This window comes from Haliotis rufescens, unplaced genomic scaffold (genome assembly GCF_023055435.1).
Source record: "Haliotis rufescens isolate VD_foot unplaced genomic scaffold, xgHalRufe1.0.p SCAF_15, whole genome shotgun sequence".
NCBI classification, from domain to species: domain Eukaryota; kingdom Metazoa; phylum Mollusca; class Gastropoda; order Lepetellida; family Haliotidae; genus Haliotis; species Haliotis rufescens.
The window spans coordinates 9808995-9830267 of NW_025963835.1; the positions used below are offsets into that span (position 1 = coordinate 9808995).

The 21273-nt window shown below is 38.1% G+C and overlaps 1 protein-coding gene across 2 annotated transcripts; it reads right to left on the reverse strand.

The window, feature by feature from the left end:
• Window positions 1-5042: 5042 nt before the first annotated feature.
• Window positions 5043-18884, reverse strand: LOC124147158 (pollen-specific leucine-rich repeat extensin-like protein 1). 2 transcript variants are annotated; one of them, XM_046517769.2, is made up of 9 exons: window positions 18854-18884; window positions 16416-16539; window positions 16075-16222; window positions 15650-15848; window positions 14381-14411; window positions 12731-13624; window positions 10262-11620; window positions 9188-9313; window positions 5043-8742 (listed from the first exon to the last, which is right to left on the reverse strand). In XM_046517769.2, exons 2-7 carry the CDS (start codon window positions 16537-16539, stop codon window positions 10869-10871), a joined length of 2148 nt encoding a protein of 715 aa, XP_046373725.1. In that variant the 5' UTR covers window positions 18854-18884; the 3' UTR covers window positions 5043-8742; window positions 9188-9313; window positions 10262-10868. The 2 variants fall into 2 exon arrangements, with proteins under 2 accessions (XP_046373725.1, XP_046373724.1); XM_046517768.2 differs by lacking the exon at window positions 18854-18884 and having other exon boundaries at window positions 10302-11620; window positions 16416-17041.
• Between the last annotated feature and the right edge of the window lie 2389 nt (window positions 18885-21273).

Sequence of the window (21273 nt, forward strand, 5' to 3'; positions counted from 1 at the left end):
AGTTATGGCCTGATGAGACTCATACGTGGTACGAGTTGAAAGCGCTGACCAATTAAAACTGTGTTTAATCTTACTCAACTTATTTAATTTTTACTGATAAAAAGGTTAAGAAATTCACAAAATAATTTAAATCCGTGTTGTGTAATTATTTTGTGAATTTCTTAACATAAGTGCTACTGTACACCAGTGCATCTCTGACGTACAGTGCAAACAGCGGATATATAACTAAGACAAAATTGTTATGGATGAGCAACTAGTTACCATTCCAACTTCTAAATGCCACTCAAAGAAGCGGATATATAGTCTGTGTTCTGTTGTTGCTACCCCAACGTGGCTACAGTACAGATGAGAAATGTATTATGTAAACCTTTTACAACTAACGATACAACCTGTTGCATACTTCATTTCACTATATAATGTGTATTTAGAAATTCAAAACAGTTGCGCTGTAATTAACCTAGTATGTGGTTAACATTTGGAAAGTCAACATTATGCAGTCGATTTTATAATGGAACTTTGAATAATAAGATAATAAATTGACAAATACTTCGGTACTGAATTTCAAAATGTCTTCATTAGCAACAGTAAATAGAACCTTTACAACACAAACATTCTTTTAATTCACCGTATGTGTTTCCAATTGTTTTACAGACGATGATTACTTTCACAAAACTAACTTCATAAAGGGGCTAGAAATCCTAATTAAGTATCAGAATATTTTATTCAACTGTATCTGAAGAAAAGGTTCAGAAACTAAGTTTATTTTGTGATAAACATTTAAAAGTTGTTGTTGTTATTATAAGTATTTAGGATTATTAATGTCCTCAAGACTAAGTTGGTCCAAGGTTTGTTTGCACTTAACGCTACAGGCCCTAAGGCAATGTTTCCTTTTGATAAACTATATTTACAATTGGATTATTAAGTGTTTTGAATCCATTTAAAAAGTTCACACTTTGTATTTTAACGATTTGGTAATTATGCTTCAAGTAAGGCAGTACTTAGTGAAACTGCTCGCTGTAGTATAAATGTTCAAAGCCAGTTGCGTGTTGTTAAATATTGGATAAATTTAATTAAAATGGAAGTACACAGTTATAATTACCCGTTTCTGAATCAATGCTGAACTAATTAGATGATGGAGGGAATACAAAGTGTCTGGTGTAGGAAGGATGCTATTATGTTATGGATTCTCATTTGTATGGATCTCACAAGACAGCGGTAATGAAAAATAAGACTATTAGATATATTTCGGCAAAGCTGGCACCAACAAATTTCCTCTTCCCCATTTCTTAAGCAGAAAATATATTTAACAGTATTACAAGATAAAAGCACTATTGAGACCTGAATGTAGAATATCTCCACATAACTTCCTTGACCATATATGTTGTAGAACCAAGGATATTGATTTTGTTACTTGTAAATGTATTAACTATACCAATCAGGAAATTGGAGTCGAATGTCATGTTCTTTGTGAAGTTTAAAGTTTCTATCTACTAGTGATTTAAATGTTAAACCCAAGGACAATAAATAACTTTGTTGAATTCCAACAATGAAGCTGATATCACATCATTAGCAATGTATTTATAACATGTGTTTAGACTGAGGTGTGTTACGTGTCGATTCCAATATTCGCAATTCATTATATGATGGCAGTGGTCAGTATCAAATACAAAATTACAGTGGTGATACAGTCTGTGTTAATAATATAATTTCACCAAGCCGCGACAGCGATTTAACTTACGAGAGGGGCCAAGGCAGAGATTCATGGGTGATTAGTGATCCACACACGAAAGCTGGTCTTTACGTGATGAAAAGTGTGAGATATGTCTCAAAACGTTCTTGTCTTCTTATATACAACCTACGTATCTACTAGTAATGTTCTTCGCAGCGCCCTCACCAGCCCAATGGCACTGGAACACTCCACATGTTTCTATAACACACGATCACCGACCGCCGTGTATTGGACCGGAAGTTTACACACGACACTAGCATCTAAATATAGTAGATTCCTGACGGTATACTCTCACTTTGCCAGCAGGCTGGGGAGATTAACTTGTACGGTTCAGTGACTTGCCAGCTATAGCCTGATTTGATTATCTGAGCTCCTTGATGACTTAGCTGTGACCCACTGTGAGCCAAGCTTAAGTAATGAAGTGAACTGTGTTCAGCTTAACAGATATGGCTAAATTATTTGATGTGAACATAAATCACTGATTACTATGCTTTTCCAAACAGACAAATTGAGTGAGGTTAAAATAACGGGTATATACACTGTATATATATGGAGGTGCAATTTGTCGGACTTTGATTTTGCTGTAGCCAGACATAAATTTTGCAAGGTATATTGTATTAGATTGTCTTGAAAATTTGTACATCTTAACATAAATGGAATTTTTAATTAATAATTAATGAAAACCTATACTACTACATACATTTTTTTGTATCAATACAAACTACTGTATTGTATTGTCTTGAAAGTTTGTACATCTGTACATCAATGTAATTTTTAATTAATAATTAATAAAAACCTATACTACTACATACATTTTTTTGTGTTATATCTACCTAGACAGGCTGTAGTCTGGCTATCGTCAGTCAGTGAAAGTGTTAATCCCCGTTGTTGTAGGGATTATCACGGGCTCCTGACTTTTAAACTAGAACAATAGCTGCTGGTAAAGTGAGAACACCCCTTCCTGACGACTACCTAACCACCTACATTAAACGGCATCACATTCCTGACGACTGATCACTGTGAAAAAACAATGAGAGCGTCTATCCAATCTCAACAGAAACAACAATAAAATACACTGCCATAACAGGTGAACACACACACACACACACATACTTGTATTCACGGCGGAGTGAGGGCCATATACTGAAACCCCGTAATGAGGACCCTTAGTTCCAGTGGTGCTAGATGCATGATTGTTTGTAATTTGAATCTATCAAAGTCCACAAGTAACTTCATCACTTAGTTTTATTCCTAAGGTAAACTGGTCTCGAGATAGCGTTTTTCTAGACCTGCATGACAAATGAGGACTTACTTGTGAGGACCATTCCCATAATGCATTTCGTTGGTCCTCGCAATGTGTATTAATAATGGATATGTATATGTCCTCATTATGCTAACGTAAAAACAGGTCAGCTAAAAAAACTTGGAATTATCCTTCATGTGTGGTCTTCTTGCTAAAAATCGAAAGTTATCAGACACGTAGAGAAAATAACCATGTGTTCTCCTATTCTGATCTGTCAGAAATGTCTTCATCGCGAACGCCTTGGTGTGTGCCCTTAAGATGTATTGCGATGCCTTCAGTACGAGGACCTGGATGTGTGATTAGCGAGGACCAGAGTGTGTATGCCCTTAAGATGTATTGCGATTGCTTCAGTACGAGGACCTGGATGTGTGATTAGTGAGGACCCGTGTGTGTATGCCCTTAAGATGTATGGCGATGCCTTCATTACGAGGACCTGAGTGTGTGATTAGTGAGGACCCGTGTGTGTATGCCCTTAAGATGTATGGCGATGCCTTCATTACGAGGACCTGTGTGTGATTAGTGAGGACCCGAGTGTGTATGCCCTTAAGATGTATAGCGATGCCTTCAGTACGAGGACCTGAGTGTGTATGCCATAAAGATGTATTGCGATGCCTTCAGTACGAGGACCTGGATGTGTGATTAGTGAGGACCCGAGTGTGTATGCCCTTAAAATGTATGGCGATGCCTTCATTACGAGGACCTGAGTGTGTGATTAGTGAGGACCCGTGTGTGTATGCCCTTAAGATGTATGGCGATGCCTTCATTACGAGGACCTGTGTGTGTGATTAGTGAGGACCCGAGTGTGTATGCCCTTAAGATGTATAGCGATGCCTTCAGTACGAGGACCTGAGTGTGTATGCCATAAAGATGTATTGCGATGCCTTCAGTACGAGGACCTGGATGTGTGATTAGTGAGGACCCGTGTGTGTATGCCCTTAAGATGTATAGCGATACCTTCAGTACAAGGACCTGAGTTTGTATGCCCTAAAGATGTATTGCGATGCCTTCAGTACAAGGACCAGAGTGTGTATGCCATAAAGATGTATTGCGATGCCTTCAGTACGAGGACCTGGATGTGTGATTAGTGAGGACCCGTGTGTGTATGCCCTTAAGATGTATAGCGATACCTTCAGTACAAGGACCTGAGTTTGTATGCCCTAAAGATGTATTGCGATGCCTTCAGTACAAGGACCAGAGTGTGTATGCCCTTAAAAGTATGGTTAAAAGCCACCCGATCCTTTTAAATTACTATCATCAATGTGTCATGGCATAGCATGATTAACAAAAGTAATATGAAAAACATCAGGTGGGCCTTCACACTTTTTCAGTATAGGAGAGGAATATGTACTCACTAAGTTTCACCTTCACAGGTTTAGTGGTTTCAAAGTTGTTCTTAAATCAAATAACAATGGACAAACAATCCATGTCATTGGCTCACTTGGGCCAAAAGGTCAAGGTGAGCTTAGAAGTCATCTTATGGAAATGGTTTTCCTTACAAAATCCGTTTTTAACACTATTTTCCTAAAAAAACTTGTTTTTAATATCCATATGGTAAATCATATTCAATATCCAAATCTCATATTTGATAATTGATTGTGATTGATTGTCAAAATCCAAAAGTCCAGCAGCGAACAACTGTTGGATAGCCCAAAGTGGAAACTAAAGTCATTTGGCAAATGTTTTGAGCAAGGGAGTGAGTGAGCTAGTTGGGTTTAATGCCGCTTTTAACAGTGTTCCTGTTATACCACGGCATGTCGGCTTAATGTGAGAGGTAAGCTTGAAGTGATGCAGGACATTCACCACTTTGGTGAAACGCATGTATGGTGCTGACAAACATAGAAACATAATCCGGGTGAACAGAGATTTGAACCCATCAAATTGTTAGTGTTACTATTACATATTATACATATACCAACTATGTATTCATGATCTCCGTCTCTGGTAACTTGTCTCCACTTTTGCAATTGTCGTAGATTAATGTTGCATGCCCCAAAAATATATAATGCAGAATCTTGATAAATTTGTTTTATTTCAAATGAAAATCCTTAAACAAGTTCTAAAAATATATAAAAATTGGAGTTTCTCCATTATGACAAAAAGCAAAACGTTGTCCCTTTAGGCCAGCTAACCATTCCTGATTTACCTCAATGGCAGGGATGGGACACTATTTGAAAACATTATCACGCGAGTATAATACAAAATATTGATAATTTCCATACAATCCAGTTAAATACAGAAAAAAGGCATCATGAAGTTTTATGTCATCACATAAAAATCCTGTCTATCAAAACCATGACAACAGGCTATTCTGGAATAGATATGCAACTTTTCATGATGAAATTTGGTAAAATCACCTTTCAGATCAGTCATTTCTCTCAATAAGAGCCTATTGTGTTAAACATATCGTTATGCACACATATGGTGATACTTACTGTCACTCCTCTTATATTTAAGGCAGTTATTTTGTTTTTTTCTCAGAGTCAATGGTCGAAAATCTCAACACATTTTGAAAGTTATTTCATCATGTTCATAAAGAAATCTGCAGGTAAAATAAAAATATCAATTTTTAGATTGCTGAAATCTTCATGGACAGTAAAATAAGAAAAGAATTTATTGCTGAAGGTTTAATTTTATGTAAACATTTTTTTTTAAATTAAGGGATGACAGAGATGTCAACAAAGTAACATTAAAAAAAAAAAACCCTGAAGAACCATACAAAACAGTTTCTGAATTGCATCAGTTGGAAACAAGGTATCCTAATACGTAAAAACAGTAAAGTGGTCTTTGCGGTCTAAAGCCAGTATGAGTGAGTGAGTTAATATTTAACGTCACATCGGCAATATTTCAGCCATATCGTGACGAAAAGCCAGTATGAAAAAGACAGTTGTCTACATCACTAACAAAAACAAAAGAACATTGTGAAATCTTACCCAAACCTAACAAAACATTATATTTAGTTTCAAAACAAAAAGAGCTATTGGCTCTTATAAAGATAAATGGCTTGAAGAAACTCAACTGATAACCTTGGTGTGTGTGTGTGTGTTTGTGTGTACTATTTTTATGGTGAGGCACGGACCTTGGTGTGATATTACTTCGATGTTCAAACAACTTCATCGTGAGGTCCTTGTTGGATATCACAAACGAGACCTAAAGTGTGTGCTATTTTGAGCTGTGCCTTGATGAGGACATGAGTAAGTCTTTCATGAAACATTCAGCTGTTTCAATTATCCGATTTCATGGAGCATCAGGGCTTTTGAGTTTTCATTCATGACTAACATTCAAATAACAATTTAACATTTTGCAGTACACCAATATGCCCAAGAACTATGTAGCTGGCTGTATGTTATATGCTATTTGAAAGCGTTGGAGCATCTGTTTGCAAGTAAAACAAGGTAGATGACCTCATTAATGTTAATGTATTATAGTCGTCTGCTATGTACACACACTGGCACATTATACCTAAATCCAACTTCTAACCATAATACAGCAATGTGTACTAACTTACACATGTTAACACATTGCCACAAAAATTGAGGAAGAAATGGACATTGATACAAATGGAACGACAAAATCATCAATAAAATTCAAATTAAACTCATTATCATAAACAATGATAAACGTAACAAGATACATCAGACGAAGTGGCAAAACCAAAAGAGCCATTTGCTCTAAAGCATGTCTTATGCCAATTCTCCTCATATTTGTATGTACTTGACATATAAGCAAACATAATATAAGATAATGGCTTGAAGAAATGCAGATGAAACAGATTTAATGAAATCAGGACACTCATCAAACTCCATTCAGTGGGAAATGGACTTGTCCACCTTATTGGGTTTCTTGCAAAATGAAGGGATATGCCTTACTTCACAAAATTATCTGTAATAACTGCTAAATAATAGTAACTGGGGCACTGATGCTCACCTTTATTTTATAAAAATTCAGACTCAATGCTGTAACTAGATTTAATTGAAGGAAGATGATCCAATTCGAAATTGGTTAAGTTTTAAAAATTAATACTGTTAACATGGTTAAGGGACTAAAAATAAACAATCATGTCCTGTCAGTGAAGCTTGGTACACAGCATCATTAAAATTCAACAATACACCTACTAGCTACAGCAATCACCTTGTTTTTCATGGTGTCCACCTCATCTGAATCTGAAGTGAAATATCCTTTGACCTTTTAACATGATGAATTATTCGTAATCTGTCATGATTGTTTTTAAAGAAAATACATGTACCAGAAGTTTGATCATGAATATATTCCTAAAATAGGAAAAAACATAATATATGCAGTAGTTTTGGAGTTTGCAGGCTATACTTCATATTTATGACTGTTGCCATAGTGGACATTTTGAATTTTTCAAATCGAAAACCCTACTTTACTGTAGAGAGTGAGTGAGTGGATACGGTTTTACGCCGCTTTTAGCAATATTCCAGCAATATCACGGTGGGGGAAACCAGAAATGGGCTTCACACATTTTACCCATGTCGGGTATCGAACCCAGGTCTTTGGCGTGACGAGCAAACGCTTAAACCACTAGGCTACCCGACCGCCCCCTACTTTACTGTAGCTAGTTACGCCGAGAACATGTACCCAAATGATCATAGTGATACACACAGTAGTTCAGTCCCAGACGAATTTAGCACAGAGTTACAGAATTGCAGAATTTACATTTCTGTGAAAGCAATAGCAACTTCAGACAAATAAACGTGTTTCTATATCCCCTGCCTAACTCGCCAGGTCCTTTTCTTGCAAGCTTCCACTTTATCATAAACATCTGTAGAGATTCTAGCATATATGTTGTAATAGGGGTCGTGTCCCATCCGTGCTAATTACATCTATAAGACTGGTTTAAGTGTTCCAGTTGCTGAACTTTGAGTACTGTGGGTGTGAACCCCAGGTTTGATGCAACCCTAGAAGAAGTCATATAATATGTCCTTTAAAGAGAAGGTAATATTCCAAATATAACTATAACATTTTGTTAAAATTTGGTAAAAGTAACTCTTTGGTCCAAGCTATATAAATAAATAATAAATAAATATCATCAAAAACAGCCCGGGTTTGCTCATAAACTGAACACAAATAGTTTTATTGCTGTAAAACAGTACTCCCATGTTTACAATTCAGTAATTGTAAATGATTTATTGGTTGGTGGTTACACATACCTTGGCCAATGAAAATTGAGTTTACAATGTACTGCAACATGAGAGGACAATAAAAAACACACTTCATTGTTGCCCAGCAACATATACCATGTAGTTAGTGCGAAGAAGTTTAGTGAACAGTTTACAGACGGATAGACGGACAAAGGGCCATAACAAAACCCAAGCTCACTTTGATGTCTAAAAGTAAGGACTGTAACCTCACAAAGCAGACAATGATAATGACATTACTGTTGCTAAAGACCTTTTTCTGAGTCAAAGTGAGCTTCATAATTACAACGTAAACTGTCAGGGACAAACAGTTTGACACATTTACTTGTGATTCTTTATGTAATACTTAATCTGCTTCCAAGGCCGTTGCAGGAGAACAGGTTCGTTTTGCCTTGCCATTTCACAGTCAAGTTTTCCTGGCAGTGATTTCAAAAAGTAGAATTTTCCCAATTGTCTTTCAATAGCTTCTCTCTCTTCTTTTGACCATTTTTGTCGCTTTACAGCTTGATAGACTCGTTTCTTTTTTCTTGTTGCACATGTTGTACCAGTACCTTGAACAGAAAAATCATAACTGAAAAAAACTGTACAGGGTCATGTAGGATTGTAGCTTTGGGAGCTTCCTGTAGTAGATTTTAAAATCATCCCGCCATTCCCATCTGCACCTGTTTACAATTTGACAGGTGTAAGACAAAAACTGTGAAAGCAGCAAATCACAATTGTGAGCAGTTAATGTTCTCAACATGTCTGCAAAGTAAAAAAAACCCTTTTAGTTATAGGTGCTTTAATTTCAAGCAAGAACACTCTAAAATTGTCTCTTATTGGAGCTAGTTCTGCATCACAAATTTTCATACAAAACACCCAAAACTGAACAGAACATCTCGCATGGAAGGTTGACGCCTTTGGAGGATTTGTGGAAACCAAAATCTTGACTAGATAAATTATGCTAAGACACACAAGATTACATGAAGATATGATAGATATATCTAAGAGGTATACCTCTCCACTCTTGGGTAGGTGTGCCACCACTTGCAGTACTGTCACTCTCTGGGACAGGTGTTTTAAAGTCCTCAACATGCTCAATGTCCATGTCCTGTGTCTCATCAACCTCAGTCTCTACTGCCTCTGAAACAGCAAACCATATGTTCTAGTGTGAGCATTCTGGGACTTGTTCTAAAAAGTCAACGGCTCTGAATAATAACTGATTAATATAATGCTGCTAACTGACTGGTACCGTAGCCATCTAATGTAAATAAATACTGTAAACAGCTTTATTTCTGCGCCGTTAAAATATTGCGACTACCACACCAAAGACAATACTGCGACGAGATATTTTTGCGAGTTGCCGTGTTGAGATGGCCCCTCGATTACCAAACAATAGACAGCTTCTCTCAGAAGCTAGTTAATCTGAGTTGGCCGGAAAGTTGACCGGAAGGGATTGCAAGGGGTAACAGTGACACTAATTGGTCTGTTTACACTGGCATTTGTGATGTATTGTGTGACCATTCTGCATTCATTTGTGTTTTTAACTTATTGAGTAACTTGTGGTTTTCGTTGATGATTTCAACATTTGATGACATGTTGCAATGAATAAAGTATGTATGTATTATTTATACTTATTTTTGCGTTTCTAATTTTTGCGATTGAGTCTCGTTCGCAAAACTCGCAATAATAAAACGGTCGCAAAAAATTCCCTGTTTACAGTATGAGATGTATGAGTTGTGGTAGTAGTTAACCACTTATCATGATAATTGAGGAAAGTAGGGTGGTGTTAGTGTGAGAAGATCACTGGAAGCAATGGATCAGATACACTGGGGTTTTCCATTAGACTGGCACCCGTAATGTCACCAGTTGACCACATGATTGATAAGTGTGGAAACATCTGACAGTTCACAAATGGTTCACAAGTTATCTTGTGGGAATGATCCCTTCCCTGGTTTAAAAAGTCAAACAAAAATGGCTACCCTAATATCTGTGCAAAGTTTGATAAACAAAAATATAGAACGGTCATTTGCGAATATCAATCATGCAAATTAAAGATGAAATTTCAAAAATTATGAATTGAATATTCACCATCAAGGAAACGACTCAAGTGATTTGAAGAGCAGATCACCTTTCTCCTTTAGAAATTGGTTGGCCTTCTTGACATCTTCTGCTAGGGGTATTCTCTTTGGATTGTTAAACTTCCTTACATGCAGAGTCTGCAAAGCTAAGCTAGAAACAGCACTGTTCCATTCACTTTCACACAGGTCAAAGAAACCCTCTGCCTCCTTTCTTTTCATCTTGTCATCTACAATTAGAGCTGACGCTTTAACAATCTTGGCACACTTTTTTAGGGAGTGTCCTAGTTTCAAGGCCAATGATGGTATGTCATAAGAGCCCTTTTCTGCATTGAACTTCGAAGTGTGTTGCACAGCTTTAACAACATCCTTGAACATTGTGGGTTTCATACAGTCAGAAAGTCCAGTAACTGCTTCATTAATCTCCCGCATTTTCAGCAAGAATCTTCCCAACTCTCTCATTTTCTGCCTCACATACGGATAGTGATGAGAATTGTTTGTACATGTACTGAAAAGTCTGGATCCAAACTGAACAATTAAGTCATCATTCCTTACAACAATGGATACAGAATCATATGTCATGGAATCTAGTATGTTTTGTTTGAACACAGCATTTGCCTCTATCGAAACGGGCAACAATGCACTACTTGCTGCTTGATGCCATCGTCCAAAAGACCCTTTTCCACCTTGATTAGCTTTGTATTTGCATGTCTCCAAAGGTCTTTTTTGTGTAGAAATGCAAAACAGTTTTCACAAGGCAGATAATCCCAGGCACTAACATTACTATCTGCTGGAGGGCGTTTCAATGGTATAATACTCCCCTGGCCACTGACTAAAACGTCTGTGTTATGGTGAAAGTTGCCCCTGTTTCTGATGTTCTGCCATTTTAACTTGCGCTCTGCAGATTTCGGTGGGAAACTTAAGATGGCAGCAATTTCAATTTCATCCTTATGTTTTTGTTCCATGTGTTGTGGTAACTTAGCATAGACTCTTTGGCAATACACACATGCACTCACTTTATCCCAAACACGTTTAGTTGAAGTGTTTGTGGATTTTGACACAGTCACACACTGTTTGGGGTTTGAATTGACTTTAGTGTCTGTTGTACTGTCTGCAATACTCACACAAACCTCCTGCTTGCTATTTGGCATAGGCTGAGCATGTAACAGAAACACATCAGACAAATCATCGTCTTCAGACATAGAATTGGAAATGCAAGTTTCACTAGCAGACTGTATCAAAGGTATAGTCTTCCTTATGTTTCGTGTGATGACATCAGAATCTGAAGACTCTGAACATGCCTCCAAACAGCATAAAGAAGGCTGGATAGTGGTATGAACCACTGGAGATGCCTCGCCCATGTCAGAAGTTTCTGAAATGGAAATTATTTCAAAACAGCATGGAGCACAAGTATATGTTAATGTGCAAAATGCAATACACATTCCTCATTAAACCCATTTAAAAAGGAAAATAGTCCCAAAGGCTATGCAGCTAACCATGCACAAGTATGCAAACATTTAGATGAACACATTGTTATGATAAAAGGCCAAGTATGCGTCAATTTGGTCCCCATTGATAGAAGTTAGTCCTGTTTCAAATTAGCCAATCAAATGACAGTTGACCTAAATAATCTGTATGCATATGGTCGAGAAAATAGAGAGACAATGAAATATTAAACATGTTAAACCTAAAGCCAAAGTTGGTCCAATTCGGTTTGTATTTATAAGAGTCGGAGTCATTTATAATTCAGCCAAGCGACATGAGCAAATGACATTTGACCAAATCAATATGGAAATATTGTTAGGTATACAGAGACATTGTCATTATAAACCCAAAGGCCAAGTTTGATCCCATTATGTCCCTATTTCTAGAAGTAGGCCTTATTTCAAATTCAGCCAATCATAAGACAAATGATTAGCATGCACAATAAATAAATGGTTTGGACTAAACACACACATAGCAATAATAACCCCAAAGGCCATGTTAAAAGTTAGCCCAGCTTCAAATTGAACTAATCAAATGACATCACACATTTAATATGTAGATGGTCGAATATATATGGACAATGACACACAGAATCTAAAGGCAAAGTGTGGTTCAATTCAGTTTATTTTTACAGGTATTAGAGACACTTGGTCAATTAGGAAGACTTGAAAGTGGATTTGGCCTAATTTCAGAACCTAATTATGAAATTAATCTGCATAAGTGGTGAAAATGTCTTCAACAAATCACCAGGGCTAAGGTTTTTTTATGCAGAAAATCAAAGATTGTCATATGGAAATTGTCATTTTCATGTCTTGAAAAAAGTTGAACACCCTTGTGGGTGACAAAGATACACACACAATTTCACCTCAATCTATCAAGTGGTTTCATAAGTAGAAAGCGTGAAAGGTTTACGGCTACCGCTGTGGAACAGAAGAGCTAAAATGATAAAATACCAGATGATAACTGGAGTTATGTGTGTATAGTATAGTCAACTTACGTGTGTCAATAAGACCTGGTCTGGCTGCGTCTTGAAGCAGGTTGAGTGATGCAGAACAGCATACTGAAGTACCGATAGAGGTATGAACTGGACTGATCGGTGGTCTTTCAATAGGTCTGTCTGGGGTTTCTACTGTAGTACCAATGGACGTATGAACTGGAGTGATCGGTGGTCTTTCAACAGGTCTGTCGGGGGTCTCTCCTGAAGTACCGATGGACGTATGAACTGGACTGATTGGTGGTCTTTCAACAGGTCTGTCTGGGGTTTCTACTGAAGTACCGATGGATGTATGAACTGGACTGATTGGTGGTCTTTCAACAGGTCTGTCTGGGGTTTCTACTGAAGTACCGATGGACGTATGAACTGGACTGATTGGTGGTCTTTCAACAGGTCTGTCTGGGGTTTCTACTGTAGTACCGATGGACGTATGAACTGGACTGATCGGTGGTCTTTCAACAGGTCTGTCGGGGGTTTCTACTGAAGTACCGATGGACGTATGAACTGGACTGATCGTTGGTCTTTCAACAGGTCTGTCGGGGGTCTCTCCTGAAGTACCGATGGACGTATGAACTGGACTGATCGGTGGTCTTTCAACAGGTCTGTCGGGGGTCTCTCCTGAAGTACCGATGGACGTATGAACTGGACTGATCGGTGGTCTTTCAACAGGTCTGTCGGGGGTCTCTCCTGAAGTACCGATGGACGTATGAACTGGACTGATTTGTGGTCTTTCAACAGGTCTGTCTGGGGTCTCTCCTGAAGTACCGATGGACGTATGAACTGGACTGATTGGTGGTCTTTCAACTGGAGGTCTGTCGGGGGTCTCTCCTGAAGTACCGATGGACGTATAAACTGGACTGATCGGTGGTCTTTTAACAGGAGGTCTGTCGGGGGTTTCTGAAATGTGGAATGTTTCCATAGAATAAAACATGCACGTATATCTTAAGGTGCTGAGTTATAAATATCACTATTAACAACTAACAACCATTAAAGAGAGGACCAATTTGTAAATAATATTTTAACAGTTCCTTATCAGTAGACTGACACTGAAATTTAAGTACTTATCAAGGTTCATGCGAACCATGTACATATAGATTTAACACGTTTATTGGTCTCATATAAAAAACTCATACTGAAAGAGGTGCATGCACACTCCAGTACTATTTGCAGCAGTTTTGAAGAAGTATAACTTGTAAATAAAGGTTTCATTTCAGCATGTTAAATTAGCATTTCAAATTCCGAATGGCAATGTCCTCCAGCGTGAGAAATTGGCACTAGTCCCCTAGTCCTTGCCAAACTGCCCAAGTTGCCATTTTTATAGGTTTTGCTATATGTTATCATTATAAGGACTAGTGGGCTAAAAATGTTAGTTTCTACCGCTGTCCTCTCTCTAACTAAATTTGTTTCATATTTAGAACATGCAGCAGAATAACCAAGTTAACCTGGATGTATCATACTTGTTAGCACGGTGAGACATTAACAACAAACTTCAAACAACCAAACAAAATTACTAAGGTGACAACAATAACAAGGGTTCATGCAAAGATTTTCTCCCCGCAACATTGGAAGATCAATTCCAACAAACAACAAAATTTAAAGCAAATGGATAAAATTTAAATCATGTAAAACTTTCATTTGTCATGTCCATGTTACCTGCGTTATAAAACTGTTCTGGCTGTTTGCCCTGTAACAATATATTGAATAAATACTGACAATGCAAGTTGTGTCTTAATCATCCACTAGATCAAAACTGAAATAGTTTATCTGTAAGTATGATCAGATCTTTAGTCTAATGAGAGCAATTGTTGTCCTGAGACCATGTTTGAAATCCAGATTCAAAAGTTAATGGACCTAAGGACCAACAGCCATAAAAATGAAAAGCTGGAGTACACTAGAAAAGTGTTGATGGACACCACAATAACCGAGAAAGCCCTTGACAAACCTTTTCTGTTCACAATGTACTTTACAGTTTTATAATGTACTTAACAGCTATTTGAGGCCTTTCAAGCCAACAGCTAATAACATCAACACATAAAAGAACTTAAAACAATCTTGTCATGCAGACATTTTTTGTTTATATGTGTCAAACGTTGAGAATAATGAAACCAATGTATCATGTGTATTGTCCTACAGGTAATCTATCATAAGAACCATCCATTTTCAATCAAAACTTGATGTAAGGGACACCTATTCCTTAAAAATATTCTGTAACCCGATTTGGTTGATATAGCCTTGTACATGTTGTATGAGCAGGGTTTCAATAGAAATGTACATAGAAGGGTTTTCAGTATTCATAGGAAGGTACTGCAGACCAACGACAAGAGAGGGGATAGTAACTCCTCTCGTTAGTGCAAATTAAACCTAAAAAAGGGCATTTCCTACATTTTCCAACCACTTTTTTGTGTGTATGTGTATGCCTGTTTGTTATTATCATAATTGATAATGATAATTGCTTGTAAATAACACTCAACCCACTGTGCCATTCTAGAATGTCTTTTCACTTTTAGACATTAATTTACCATCTTTTCATTTCGATGACTTAAACATTCAATCAAATATCAATGTGGCATTAACTATACCTAAATTAACGCTTAGGTTAGGCCTAATTTCAATGCATCCAAATATAAAGTCTCGTGATAGTAGAAGCAACAGTCAAGTACCTGAGAAAGTGACTAATATAACCAATGTTTCACAATACCCTTAACTGTGACCTTCACCTTTAACCCCAAAAACCTAATCAGCTTGGGACACTGGCCTATACATTATAATATGTCAAGCTCCATCAAAATAGGATAATTATTTTTTGTTATGGCAACAACAGAATGTTGGGTAACCCCTCACTTTCACCCTTATATAAAAAGCATTCCCCACATACACAGATGGCAGATAAACACATCACTTAGGTTTTTAAAAATAGCTTACCAATCTCCAGTACATCTGTTCATCTGTGGGTCCATAATAGTATGTGACTTCTTCATTTGGTGAAATATCCCTCTTGGCAAACAAACACAAATGTGTTTTGTCTCGAAGGTGAAGGGGCTTCATTAAGGCATTGGCTCTCCTTTTTGTCATGCTGTCATTCACAAATTTACCATAGCATCTGCTGTCAGTTGCATGAATACTGAAATTGAAGTATCAGCCAATGAAATCTGAATCGGCTAAAAACTCATAAAGTGAATTGATTATATTCATAAACAAATGTTAAAATTAACCAAAATACTGTAGGTGTATATTTTTGGTTTGGATGAAAACTAACCAAAACATTCAACATACAATGTATTTTATTTTTTAGCATTGCTACTCAAATTTATTTAGAAATTCTGGTGATCCAAAAATAACAAATTTACCACAAATTCTTGTTCACAAAAAATAAGAAACTGCCCACATCAGGCCCAGTCAAGCGCTCTTCCCCCTCAACAGCAGACAAGGTTTGCCCTATGTACTCCAACAGAAAGTCACCCCTCTGGAAGTGTTTTGTTGTAAACACGCCTTGTCCTAGTAGTGGAAGAAATTTTACAATTAGGTCAAAAAACAAAAACAGAGTTGTATTTTTTTCAAAATTGGTTTATATTTACATTACTCCATACTTGTGTGCAGCATCAATATTATATTTTGAAATTGCAACATTTCTCTTCATATAAATTATAGTAGGGTAATTCAAGTGTTGGTGTTAATCAGGGTACCATACCTTTATATTGGCTAATAAAGCGAACAGTGAAGTCTTCTTTGTCCACTCCGGTCATACAGTGCTCAACAGCATCTTGATGAGGTGTGACAGAGTCACTATCTTGTGACCTCCGAGTTAGTGGCATCTAAAAATGGAGAAAGTTGGATCTTACAAGAGAGATATCTGGTTAATCGCATGATAGTAGACCCTACAGTAAATATGTATATTTATCAACTCAAATACACATAGAAATAAAGTTTATCCTAAAATTAAAAGATATTTCCCTAGACATTCACAGGGAGCATGGTGAGTGAGTGGGCTTTAAAGCCATTTCAACAGGGTAACATTCATATCAGTGTGGTCAACTTGATGTGGGAGGAAAGCTTAAAGTCGTGCAGGTTCCAATGTTTGCCACTTTATTGAAACACACGAGCATGGTTCTGGTTCTAACAGAACATATTCAGGATGATACTGGGATTCAATCACATGACCAGTGGTTCCAGGCAGGAAAGGGATGTAATAGGAAGTTGTGGCGCCTTAGGCGACTGGGCCAACCGTGACCCCCACTATCGAATTTTCACAAATGTACAATACAGTCAAGTCCTGTTAATCCAATATGATTATGTAGGATTAACGACTATGTTGGATAAACGGTCATGATCTAAAATTGGACAGTCACAACTACACGATAGATAACGATACAAGCATGATGAAATAAAATCATAAAAACAATTATTCATATTGTTTATTCCATCATTCATTGATAATGATATTGCAAACATAATTTAATATTCCACATTTTAATGCAAATAGAGCCACTACTTACTGCGCATTTATCACACTAACATAATCAAGGCGTGTTCATATGTACTATTGTCTGGATGACTTATTACATATATTGACATTATCGGCACATCATCTAGTCATTTAACATGATTCTTGTTCTACCATCTGTAAACCACAAAAACTGCATGAAAAAATGTAATTTGCATAACTGAAGAGGTGCGCATGATCATGTGGCACATGTTTTTTTAGATGATGACGATAACTGGTACAATCAGTCGATGGGAAAGATCTATTTTGATTGTTTTGATTCCCTCTCTTCGCGTTATAACAGAAATTGACTGAAACTTTTTCCATGTACTGAAATAAGGACATTTGGTTGCAATTTGCAGCCACTAGTCGGTTCGTCTAGAGTCAAAATACAGGGCTGTGAACACACGGTCAGTCACACGGTTACGGACCGGGAACGCTCAGATATTCCCGGGAAAGTCGTAATTCAGCTGTTGGTACAGCAATCGCCAAATCTATGGATTAGCAGTGAATGCACACTGTTTTATGATATGAACGAGGCATACAGTAATACATTAGTAGAAATACGCTTTATGATATAAATTAGTTATTCGGAAAGAGTAAAAATACACCAAATGCACAAAACAAAAATAAAATTAATTTAAACAGACCACAAGATTATCAACTTACAGCTAATTGGCAGTGAGTCTATGCACGATGCAGATGAATGAATGAATGAATGAATGATTCAGATGTGTTTGCAGATTTAGGGCAGGCAGACACCATTGGATTAACAAGACTGATTTATGGGTGATTTTAGCAATCCGTTGCAAATTAGGTGTGTCGGGATCGGAGTGTGTGAACTGTTAATCAACACTGATGTAATGATTGTAATCGGTTCCCATCATTTGTGTCGGAAGAAGTCGATTGTTGGATAAAAGGGACTTGACTGTAGTTATAATAGGGTTAACAGGCAACCACATTGCAAATACAATGTAATGTAACTGACAAATCAGCTCTCTGATTACTTGATAACAGCTACCTATCTAACCTCAAGGTTTCCACATGTATACCACACAATGACATGCTACAGGATTAGGCCCTCGATCACAGTTGAGATTTCCGATGTTTATAATGCCAAAATGTGCATGTAGATAGATACACCCAAACATCTTCAAATGCATGCCATCATGCTTGTAACGATATTTCCAAGAATTATATCGACCGACGTGCATATTGGGAGGCGAATTTTATAAATATGTTAAATTTGTACAAGGGACATGAAGACATTTCGACTTAGTGCTTTCCAGTCTCTGAATAGCTTGTATATGATGCAGCCTTAATAATCACTGATGACTCAACAATCACCTTCAAACAAATGCACGTGGAAGCTCGCCGGGGCAGTTTCTAAAATAAGCATCAACATGCAGGTTATACTTGAGACAATAGTGATAGCAACGCAGTGCCTCGGTGATATTGTAAAACACAATGCAATCAAACCATAAAACGGCTAAATCCGACACCTCAAATTGTCTACTAGAGCAATATTCTAGGCATTTAATGAAATCTGAGTGGGAACCAAATAGCAATAAAAGTTGATGGTACATCTCTCATTGTCTTTGAAATCTGTTTCAATCAGTTCAAAAAAGATAAAAACATAAACTTACCTTTGGCGGCAAATGGAGGACATAATACGCGGGGAAAACAGCTCCGTACAGCGAGGTCGCAGTTGTCTTCATCATTATTATTGTTGCACGCAGTGTTTGGTGTTAGTAATGTTGCCTTTCGACACAATTGATTGGATGGTAGTAAGATCGTCTCTGATTGGCTCTAGATACAGGAAGCAAATATGATTGGCTGAGGGGTTAAGCACATCTCTGTACACGTTTTCGAGCGAGTAAAGTGTGTTTAGCGCATGGTGGGTGTGTAACGAAAGTCTTAAAATACCCCAATCTGAGGACTGTCCTAAAACTCATCCTACAGACATGTGGGCTCTCACTGATGCCAAATCTGCAATGTCAATCCGAGGACTGGGGTGCAAGTCCTCTATTTTGAAAACGTCCTCAGAACGTTGGTGTTCTACTTGTTCTTGGTCCTCACGATGTCACAAATGCGAGCACACACACACACACACACACACACACACACAAACATACTCACACGCAAAAGAAACAAAATTGGTTTTAAGCAAATAGGTAACAAACACGGAACCATAAATTGATACGAGTTTTAACATGTAGTGAAGCCTGATGGTGTTATCAATAGTTTTGGTTGCATTTTGGAAGCCCCGAGTAAAAATGCAACATAAAAAACGAATCGCCAAAACGCACCATTTCAATGAATATGTGGGTATCATGCACCCATTTCTCGCGAAATCGAAAATGCACGAACTGTCACGAACTGTAGTGGGTATAAAACTGTGGCCGATTCTTGGACCTACCACTCCTTGGTCAACAATGCCACGCCTAACTCAAATTCAGAGAAACCAGGCTATCGGACGTTCGGAAGCTGGAGAGTCTGTCCAAGATGTTGCCGGTCATTTCAACGTTAACATAACCACAGTTTACCGTCTCCTGCATCTATACAATGCTACACAGACCACAGATGACATTCATCGGAGCGGTCGTCCTAGCGTCACCACACCTAGACAAGATCGGCAGATTACCCGTCAACACCAGCGACATCCGTTCCTAACTGCAAGTGAAAGTGCTCGACAGACCATAGGAACACATAATCGACACATTAGCCGGGACACTGTGATCCGACGTCTCCGTTCCAACAACCTCAGATGTCGCCGACCAGCACGTCGTCCTGTTCTCCAGCCACGGCATCGACAAACACGACTTCAGTGGGCACAGGGTCATCACAATTGGCGTCATCGTGAGTGGAGGCGTGTCATCTTCTTTGATGAAAGTCGCTTTTGTGTCTCCAATGCAGACGGAAGATTCAGAATTTGGCGGCGTCGAGGTGATCGTTTCGCTGACAGAAACGTTGTGGAAAGGGATCCATGAGGTGGACCTAGCGTCATGATATGGGCAGGGATTTGACTTAATGTGAGACATGGACCCATGTGCTTTCTGAATGTTAATCAAGGTCGGGGACACGGCGTCACTGCTCAGCGGTATATCGACCAAGTGATCAGACCCCACGTTGTTCCATTTTTTGCACATCATCAACAACACATTTTCGAGCAGGACAACGCTCGTCCCCATGTTGCCAGAGCTACCATGGCCTTTCTGCAACAACACAACATCCGTGGTCTACCGTGGCCAGCCCTCCGCCCTGATCTGAACCCCATCGAACACTTATGGGATGAGGTTCAAAGGCGTCTGCACAATGTGCGCCCAGTCCCTACAACTGCCGATGAACTACGCACAGCTGCTCTGGATGTGTGCAGGAGGATGCCTAGGGCCTTCACAAATCGGGTATTTGGATATTGACCCGAAACTGTGTAAGCCCTTAACAATTGAAAAAAACAATTACGTCATAAATAACATGTATACTGCATACTCGACTTGCGTTTCCTTTGCGTGTGAGTATATATATATATATATATATATATATATATATATATTAGTCTATGACTGTTAAAAGCGGCGTTAAACCCAACTCACTTACTCACTCACTCACTCTCTGTGATATATCGATATCATGCGCCCTTGACAAAGGCAATGAGACAGTCAGAAGATTAGCGTACACATACACTGCGAATTACAATCGGCCGTGAAACAATACTCCTGATAACCACGTCTTACTGTATTATCTTACTATTGAGTAACACGTGTGACTGTTATACTTGACTTCATGTCCTGAAACCAATTTCTGTCTTTACTTTGGGGTACGGTTGACCGAGTCGTCTTATACGCTGCATATTGTACAATTAAGCGTCCCAGGCGTTCAAGGATTTTATCAACGTGGGTTCGAATTAAGAACTAAACGCCACCCCTCATGGTTTCTTCTTTCTACCGTGTTTAAATGAACGATAAACAACGACCACGAGTCGATTATAATTATTTCTTACATGAGATGTAAACATTATTACAGCCTCTTTAAAGATGTCACTAAAATGTACAAGCTTAAAATAGCT

Bases quoted from the DNA above. Each gene is read 5' to 3' on its own strand.
- LOC124147158 (XM_046517769.2), bottom strand. From the start codon at position 16,539: ATGCCACTAACTCGGAGGTCACAAGATAGTGACTCTGTCACACCTCAT. The intron at 13,625-14,380 runs GTAACATGGACA...TCCACATTTCAG, and splicing joins AGAACAGTTTTATAACGCAG to AAACCCCCGACAGACCTCCT. The intron at 11,621-12,730 runs GTAAGTTGACTA...TTTCCATTTCAG, and splicing joins ACCAGGTCTTATTGACACAC to AAACTTCTGACATGGGCGAG.